Below are 10,000 nucleotides of genomic sequence, written 5' to 3'. Positions count from 1 at the left end.
TCCCAGGAGGATCTGCTTCTCTTTGGATATTCAGGCACGAAGGCCTCCGACCCGTAACACTCACAGGGCCACGTTACACTGCCTTAGATGTTGACTGGACCTATCAAGACTCGTTTCGCAGTGGCATGGCTGGTGCGAGACAGCCTTGACGCAGTGATGAAACGGAGGCGCAATGACTGAGCAAGGCTAGCCAGCACCTCTCACTTCACCTATTCCGCGGGTCTCTGTACCCTCGCAGACTGAGGCATTTGCAATGTTCCACATCACAGCTTCCAGTAACACCCATTTTCTATACGAATACTTGTCAAGTGCTATTCAGATAATGGACTTCATACATGTCTCCTTAGAGAATCTGGAATGAACATGCAAAAAATAGTCTCCTACTGGCCCAAACCCTATTCACCTCTGATCATCCATGACGTGTCTCCACGACTCATAAATCCCCGGATTCGCTCTTCGCATTCTTGGAAGTGGACGACCCTCCCATCTGTAGCAAAATTACAATTTTCCTCGTCACTCATTGTTACTGAGGATCATAAACGCCCCGTCAGATCACAGGCAAAAACCTTTCTATCACAAAATGTGGGCAAACACTGAGGAACAAGCTCAGTTCGTTTTTTTGGATAATTTCAAGTTTGCAGCAATCTTCCCCATAAAACATGATAATACAACAGACCTTAAGACACCAAAAGAAACATTATTTTTGTCTATTATGTGCATTGATTGCTGTAGGACGAAATAACAGTTTACAAAGAAAGACTCAGACGATGCAATAAGTCAGCTTGTCCTAAGATGACACAGTAACACACTTCCTCCCCCATTCTGTTTTTCCGTGGTAGTTTTATCCTTATTTTTATCTTTAACAACTACTCATTTACAAAAAGAAATTTGTTTTCCTTATAACAAATTTGCAATATGGCTCCTCTTTCGCGATTTCTTTCTCTATCATATATTAAACCATCCAAAGGTAACAATGTCAAAAGAGCAAACCTGTATTTACATACGACGTAAAAGTGTTCTTTAACATAAGACCCTGTTAAAACAAATTACTAAAAGGTGAATTAGAAAATGAAAGCATATAGTTTCTTTGAATAAGAGATCGAACCTCTCGTGGTGCATATAAGTAATCCTGGTGTTCGGAAGTGCCAGGAAACGCACACACCCTTATGGACTGAGGAGAAAAGTGTTACTTCTTAAAATCGCTTCGCAAGGTTTCCGATACAAAGATACTAGGAATCATCGCATGTTCTCCGAGGTTCTTTACGACGCTCACTCCACACCAACCTGCACGTAAAGGTATTCAAGCTCTGCTTTTTTCTTTTACGATTGAATTTATTTTTATTTATTTATTTACTTTATTTCATCTATGGCACAAGTAGAGGCTGCAGTAAGCAAGTTCCTTTTTCAAGTACTTAGAAAAATGTCATATAAATAAAAGTAGTAACCTTGACAAATAGAAAGTAGTAAATAGAAAAAAAAAGAAGGAAAGTTCCTACGTAACTGAGCGAAATGCCCTTGCAAAAGAGTACTTCTAAAATTACGTGAACATCGTAGGCTGTTTACACTGTCAGAACTACGAATGCAATACGCTTCTTATAACAAAGTATTAACAACTTTTTAAGAATGATAACGTACGAAGTTTCACCGAAAATGGTGGCTCCACACACAGGAGGCCTAAGCATTAAATATTTATTGATTAAAAGTGAGTAAGAATATTACTGTGCTCGTAAATTGACTGAAACCACAGCACTAGGTAAAACATCAGACACGAATGCCCAAAACTGGACAAAAGCGTCGATTCAATGAGTGAAGGATTTCAGTGCATCAAAAAACCATTCTGATGGGCATAAATAAGGAATAACTGTACCAGAGGCCACCGTATTTGCCTGCCTCATGCTGCTCTGAGCTACTGTTTGTCATCCAACGAGAATTTCTCTCGAATAGATTTGAAAACAAAGCATAGTTATTTTGCATCATACGAAACAACGATGTAATTTAAATTTTATGATTCGAGCTTTAAAGATTAACAAAGTTGCTTGAGCCTCTTTGGAGCACCAAGCGCACACTCAAAAAAAAAAAAAAAAAAAAATGAAAGAAAGAAAGAAAGGTTGTACGCTGCGATGCTGTCTGTTGCCAAGTGCGATGGAACTCCACACACACACACACACACACACACACACACACACATAGAGACAGACAGACACACACACACACACACACACATACACACACACACAAGCATTGTTGTTGTTATTATTATTATTATTATTATCATAATTAATGTTAACTTTCATTAAGACTTTGTGAAGTAATGCAATGTACTGTATTGTTCTGCATCGCTCGCATGTTGTTTCATTACGGTGCCGGTTAATGAGTTGAGATCTGATGAGATGCCAAAACGCATCCTACCTTAGCCGGCCCCCCTGGAGAAAAGTAATGAACACCACCTGCTACTGTGGTATTGATGGCAGCCATGTATGAAACGTTCTGTGCCATCTTAGGAAAGAAAAGAAAAAAAAAAAATTGTGTGTGTGTGTGTGTGTGTGTGTGTGTGTGTGTGTGTGTGTGTGTGTGTGTGTGTGTGTACACTCAGTATGAAACATTGACATCTCATTCTTTGGATTTGCTCATTATAGAGTTAGGATTCGTTGCTTGATCACGTTCTTCCTTTGTGTAAATGCCGATGTGTGTAATTTCACGTGTATAAAAAAAAGAAAAAAAAGAAAACATTACTTTATCACTCCTTTCTTGTGTGTGTGTGTGTGTGTGTGTGTGTGTGTATGTGTGTGTGAATTTGTAACGTAAGAAAATGTCGGTTGGCAGGCATCTCAAGTGTTCCATACTGTAGTAGACTTAAACATAGAACACTTTTTGCAACCTTAGTAGGGTGGGCCAGTAAATCATGAATTTTGCGTCATTTCTTCATGCCTGGAGCTTTTCTTAATGTTTGAATATTACTTTTCGATACACGTCTCTGACTGTTAACAAGAATGACTATTGATTTACCTCAAAGTGCAGCCCATCACATCAGGTAATGTTAAATCTTCACTCAACTACTATTGCGTAAAATAAATGCCTTTTCCCATACCACACACACACACACACACACACACAAGACTTCCCGCTATCACATTACGCCACCGAGGAGTTTCTTTTGTCGCTCGTATTTCCGACCATCGCCCTCCCGAAGGCACCACCAAAAGCACGTCACTCCTGGATGTTGTGTGGCGGGGACGGTGGCGACAGGATGTCCCATGGGCACTCGTATACATGCTGGCGCTCTGCCGGCGATAAGGTCCCTCGGGTCCAGCAGTTATACCGTACATAACAAATAATTATAAAAGTTACTAATCAAGTCTTAAGATTTCCATGAAATAATAATTATGAAATCACTGACCTTAAGACCTAAGCGTCCATAAGACAGATTAATCTAAATCTGAACATAAATAGATATTGATATTTATATATACGTATTCATACACTCTCAATCATCGTATACTGTTGCAGCGTCGTAATTATCTTAGCGTTGGTATACATCTTCACTCAACATGGGTGAGGTATCTCAGTAAACATCAAGAGTGAAAAAAGACCAAAACCTTAAAATTATGGATACAACTGCTAGTTTCGGAAATGTGACTTTATACCACAAGGAGGAATTTTGATTACCTTGCAGCGGCATCGTAAGTGGGAGATGGGAAGGGTGGACTCTCAAAGTGGCAGAAATGGGACAGGAGCCAACTATCAAATTAAACCACTTTTATTTACATGTGAAAGATAAACTATAAATGTATATGATGTTGATCACTCAATAAATATGAAAATGTGATCTTTTAATAATAACAATAATGATGATGTGGATGATTATAATAATATTAATTATAATAATAATAATAATAATAATAATAATAATAATAATAATAATAATAATAATAATAATAATAATGATAGTAATAATAATAATAATAATAATAATAATAATAATAATAATAATAATAATAATAATAATATAATGACAGTAATAATAATAATAATAATAATAATAATAATAATAATAATAATAATAATGATAATAATAATGATAATAATAATAATGATAATAACAACACATGATTGCTATTCCTCATCGTGAGGGCCCTTATTGGTCTGCTCATAGTCTACAACATATCAGTGCTTCACGTGGCGACGCGGCACATCACAAGCCACCGTAGCACAACACAAGCTCCGCGGCTGTTCTCATGTTAATTAAATCTGACAATGCCTTTTTGGAAAACTGGCCCAAGTGTCCAGCTACTGCTCCATCGATATCACCTGCCCTTGGCGAGAATCTTAGGCAACAAACTAAATGTTACCCTCTTTTCTGCCTCTTTTATAGCTCCGAGGATGTGAGCTCTTGAAAGGCAGGAATACCCTGAGGAAGGTCTAGGAGGCGGCCTGTCCTCGGCCGATCATGCTGTCGGTGGCACAAGTGGTAAACGGACTGCAAACTACAACAACGGAAAATATTTGCGACATGGAACCGAATATGGAATGAGAGATGGGGGAGAAATGTAAACAGTTTCCAGATTGAGATGGTCCCTGCAAACTTCTTCATGAGCTTATGAGTTCTTGCATAATCAACTGAGCTGTTGTATGCGTTGGAACCATGAACAATTTGGAAACGACCTTCAGCTATCTGCTTAGAGAAAAGATCACAACCCTAGCTGAAATCAATCATTCGGCGGGAGGTCAAGACATGCTAAACTCCTCTCCAAGCCTTCCGTAACACCGGCTGGAATCCACCCCCAACGACCTGAGTGTGATCAGTGGTCTGACCCACGGAAATGAGTCAACAAAAACATGACGCATTTCGAACAGGGCAACACACCATCTGGACTGAGCGACCCTACAGTGCTCAGGAGCATGTTGGACTTCGACGAGGGAGTGCACAGCAGCGAGCCAGTTCTCAGACTCACTATCGTCTTCATTTTATGCTCGTTCCTCTATCTCCGGTCTTTTAGCTATAAGCGAATCGGATTCTGTTAGGTCCAAGGGTGTGGCAGATGTCTCCCCTGCTCCACCATTTTCAAACATTTTGCGGCCCACGAGCGAAAAAGAGCCGAGAGCGGGAGTAGAGGTTGTGGATTCCTCTTCGTCAACCACTGGAGGACCTGTGGTAGAGTGGTCCTCCTCATCGCTCGTTACACTCTTGATTGGTCTCTTCTCGAGGTCCTGGTGAGGAGTGGGGTCTCTGTCTGGTTGGGGTGGCTCCATGGTCTCTTGAGGCGGGTGTGGGTCTGGGGCATTTCCCTCGATCTCCGTGCTGGAAGGAGATGGCTTCTTGTTGGGTAGGCGACGCGGCAGAGTACTGATGCCCATCTTCTTGATCTTGTCATAAAGGGTTCGAGATGGAACCTTATATTTCCTAGAGGCCTGTGAAAATTGCTGGAGTTAGTTGCATGAGATGTATATTATACAACCAGATACTAATACAACAAGAGCGTCTGTAAAAGAATACGCGAGAGGTTCAGAATGTTTCCTTTTTACTACTACTTACCTGAAGGGCTGTCATGCCGTTCTTCACTGCGTCAATAGCGTCCATCAGATCGGCTTTGGTGTATTGCTTGTATCTCTTCCACTCCGGCTTGGGCGTGGGCACGTAACTCACAAAGTTGCTGAAGTGCGAGGAACCATTCGGATCAAGGTGGTAAGGGTTGAAGTCCGGCAGGAGCGGTCCATTGGCAAGCTGCTGAGAGGATGAGGGTAAATATCATGTCATTCACGTGGCTCAGTGCAAATGAGCGATTTAATTTGAATAACTGGAATAATAACAGCGCGACAACGCCATCGTGTTGCCGCCATTACATTTGTTCTGCTGAATCAGTGACTCAATTTCAGGAAAGGTTTCAACTTACACCTTTTACTTCCTTGTTTTCTCCTTTTGATCTCTACTCCACATATCCAAAACTTATTCTGTCTACACTAAACATAATATTCATCATCTTGTCACCTCCACCATAAACACTCACCGACTCGAGCTTCATCTTGTGGTCCTGTTCGTCTTCACGCGATATGTCCGAGAAGGGACGCGATTCATCGTCATGGTGTTCTTTCTTGGGTACCACGCCGTACTGCGCCTGACGGAAAGAAAAGGTGTTCATTCAACACGTCTCTATGTGGCCTCTAATATACTTGCTCTCTATTATGTGGGTTGTCATGACAATAATACCTAAGTTTAAAGCGATAATAATAATAATAATAATAATAATAATAATAATAATAATAATAATAATAATAATAATAATAATGATAATAATAATAATAATAATAAAAAAAAAGCCCAAAGTATTATAGTGAATTTTGCATATTTATTATAAGTTACTCTTACAAAATGGACGTTACCTCGAGGTGTTCTCTATGTTCATGGGGCAGCAGGTGTGGCACGTGGGAGCTGAGGAGGCCAGGCAGTGGCATCATTGAGGAGGCCAAAGACACAAGGGAGCTCATGTCGGTCCCAGGGAAGCCGTGAGTGTGACCGAGGGCAGTGCGAAGGATGGGAGTCGGCGAGAGCATGGGATCGGAGAGCATATGGGTCCGCTTGCGTTTTTGAGGAGGAGAGTCTGGGCAATGTGAAGGTAAATGGGGCATTGGGGCTACGAGGGACAGAGGCTGGCGGGAGTCGCTATCGAGGCTGCTGGGTGTGTGTGTCTCCCTAGGTTCGTGTCCCTCACGCGGGTCCCGTACGTGGTCCCTCAGGTGGTCCCGCAGCTCCAGCTCGCGGACGTCCATGTGATCTCTGTGGTCCCTATGGTCAAGGCGATGGTCTCTGTGGTCTAGGCGGTGATGTGGGCGGTGCGGAGGAAGGCCAGGTGGAGGAAGCGAGTACGATGGAGCCTTAGGTGAAGATGCTCTGTCGTGAGTGGCCACCGAGGGCATGGCTGTGGACGTGGGCGGCTCTGGCTGTAGACGCGGCAGGTCTTGGTGAGTGCGGGCGTCCACTGGAGCTGTGGCAGGGCGGATGGTCTCGTGTGGGGAAGGCGGGCGGCGGACGGCAGCGTCACTACCTAGTTCCTCCACCAATCCCTTGATTTTCAGGCTCTCAGCCACACGAAGGAGGCCCTGCAGATCGTCGTGCTCTACGTTCACCTCACCACGGTACATGTACTCCAGCAGAGCACGCATATCTGTGGCGCGCACGTCCTTCAGCACCACAATAGGGTGATTGGCGGCGCGAGCGTTGACAAACAACGCCTGGAAGTAGGACGAACATGCCGCCAGGACGAGGCGGTGGGCGTGCAACGTGACGCCCTCCTCACAGGCCAGCGTCACGTCGGTGAAGGCCTCCACGTGTAGTAGCTGGTCGAAGGCGGCCAGCAAGTTGTTCCGGTGGTTGTTCCAACGGAGGCAATACTGTGAGCTACTCCCCATCCTGGCTGGGCCTCCCTGTAAAACAGAAAAATTGCACATCTTGTTAGTGTTCTTGCATGCCACCATACTCGTCAGTAATATTTCCCCATCCCACAGCCAACACACACACACACACACACACACACACCTACACACACACACACACACACACACACCTGTGACAGCCGTCATATGTATCAGTAATATTTTGAAGGTCAATATCATGTGCATATATCAGAAAGTTATAGAAAAGACTCGTATCGCTATTCGTTACTTATTTTGAATGTTATAGTGTAAATCATCCGAAACATAATATCGGGAGTGATAATAATAGGGACAGTAATATCCATACTACTAGTACTTCTACAACAACAACGACAACAACAACAACAACAACTACTACTACTTCTACTACTACTACTACTACTACTACTACTACTACTACTACTACTACTACTACTACTATTACTACTACTACTACTACTGCTACTACACCGTTAATTATGACAACAGTAATGATGATGACCATCATCATCATAACAAAAATAATAAGCAAATGTAATAATGATAATAATAATAATAATAATAATAATAATAATAATAATAATAATAATAATAATAATAATAATAATAATAATAATATAATTGTGATAATTACTAAACATTGCCATTACTATTATCATCGCATATATTATCATTACCACTGTCATAATAATGATACTACTACTACTGCTACTAATGACTATTATTATTATTATTATTATTATTATTATTATTATTATTATTATTATTATTATTATTATTATCATCATCATCATCATCATCATCACCATTATTATTATTATTATTATTACTATTATTATTATAGTATCGAAAATACGAGGAACGAAATAATCCAATCCTCCAGACCACCTCCCTCCCCCATCATCCTTAGGCAATTGATAAAATGGCTCAAGTAATCCAACAAAATCAGCCGTTCCCCCCAACTCCGGAGTAGGAAAGGAGGCTGCAGGCAGAGCCGAGGCAACGCAGTCTGGTTACCTTGAAAACAACTAGTCCGTCTTGGTGCTCGGAATGCCAATGCGGGCCGTGATGTGGGGAACTCCTGCGCCCCTCTCCTTGTGACGTGTGAAGAAAATTATCTCCAGTAGGAGGAGGAGGAAGAAGAGGAGGAAGAGGAGATGGATATCCGTATTGAAACTAAGAAACAATATTGTAGATGAAAAGGGAGAACATATGCAGAGGTGTGATCAAATGGATTGCCAATAAATGATGAATGTCGGAAGAAAAAAAAAAAAAAGGAAAAAAAAAGAGGCGGGATTGGGGTATCTAGACTTAATGTATAATGTATCAGACTGGGATGGATAAAAAGAAAAAAAGTGAAGAAGAAAGGGAATCAGCACTATGTGCTTTGAACGAATAAGTGGTAACAATAATAATCCGCTTTAAGAATTAATGGAAGAGAGTAACATATGACCTGATTCAACACAAACTCGAGCGCTTCCGACTTTATTTAATCTTGTATTCGTGCGGGCGTGCACCCTCCACACACACACAAGACTATTACTCATTTTATCTCACTCTGGTTATGATGTCATTCTCTCAGAAAAGAAGTGAATGAATAAATGAATATTCACAGATTGTGTTGAGTGGACACTAAAATCATCTGCACACTGGATGGCAAAATTCACACACTGTCATCACCACTCCTAACACAATGAATACTTTCTACCACTATTACTATTGTTGCTACTACTGCTGCTGCTGATCTTGCTTCTGGTCATTACTCACTATCAGTTTATTTGACCTTTCGTGATTGCCTCGCACCGTCCTCATGTCACTAAACATTACTAGCCTCTTGTTCATTTTGTGTAAGTTCATGCTATATAAAAACTGCACACCATTCGAAAGGTCAGTTGTTATGTGATATTCAGCCACGGTCTGCAGCACGTGTCTCTCCTGTATTGCCACTGGAGGGATACGTATTTCCGAGATACAGCATGACACTAAAATCCTGTTCCGCACGTGTTCTTGCCCCGCCCCGAATCTCCAATTATCGGTCTTGTAGACGAGTTTCATCACCCGTAACACGTCTCATATCACACCCACACCACCACTCACCTCCGCTATCTTCATATCGTCCAGGTTTGGGTATGGAGAGTATCGAATCCGTTCGATTTCCTTGGCAAAAAAGTGACTGTATAAAGTCCTGTCACTCAACATGTCAGGAGAAATGGTGCGACTGTGTTCCTGGCCCAACATTGGAGCCACTCTAACACACACTCGCTCACACACAGGAATACTATCCGCGTTGATGAATGGCAGGCCACTGAGCGGAGCGGACGCGGCTCGAGGTCCTCAACGCGGCGAGGCACACACACAAGTGAGCCGGTAAGAGCACGCACCGTTTTCTATGACAATGACGTGGTGGTGGGTACCGGGATAGTTGCACAATACACTCGCGCCTGGCAATCGTTGAATTTTCGTACTTGCCACATTTCCTCCCGCGCATAGTTTCGCCAGTACTCAGAAGCTCACGCGTGACTCATCGCTGATGGCTTGGAAGGGCAGCAGAGATAATCACATGGTCTATGGAAGAAAAATTCTCACGCAATAC

General features: G+C 42.1%; 1 protein-coding gene across 8 annotated transcripts in view; it reads right to left on the bottom strand.

Moving 5' to 3' along the window:
* The window catches only part of LOC135099793 (protein bric-a-brac 1-like), a 62,007-nt gene that overhangs the window by 5,424 nt on the left and 46,583 nt on the right, over positions 1 to 10,000 (bottom strand). For 5 of the 8 annotated variants that reach the window (XM_064002310.1, XM_064002311.1, XM_064002313.1 and 2 more), the window contains 4 exons: positions 6,379 to 7,419; positions 6,006 to 6,113; positions 5,534 to 5,725; positions 1 to 5,409 (listed from right to left, as the gene is read on the bottom strand). The exon at positions 1 to 5,409 is cut by the window's left edge and continues 5,424 nt beyond it. In XM_064002310.1, the coding sequence (XP_063858380.1) occupies positions 4,966 to 5,409; positions 5,534 to 5,725; positions 6,006 to 6,113; positions 6,379 to 7,419 (1,785 nt within the window). In that variant the 3' untranslated portion in view covers positions 1 to 4,965. Of the gene's footprint in view, positions 5,410 to 5,533; positions 5,726 to 6,005; positions 6,114 to 6,378; positions 7,420 to 8,424; positions 8,651 to 9,504; positions 9,814 to 10,000 lie in introns of those variants that run through there. The other 3 variants (XM_064002307.1, XM_064002308.1, XM_064002314.1) reach the window with 3 other exon arrangements.

Source organism: Scylla paramamosain, chromosome 4 (genome assembly GCF_035594125.1).
Source record: "Scylla paramamosain isolate STU-SP2022 chromosome 4, ASM3559412v1, whole genome shotgun sequence".
NCBI lineage: Eukaryota > Metazoa > Arthropoda > Malacostraca > Decapoda > Portunidae > Scylla > Scylla paramamosain.
This window is presented reverse-complemented; position numbering and strand designations above follow the sequence as displayed.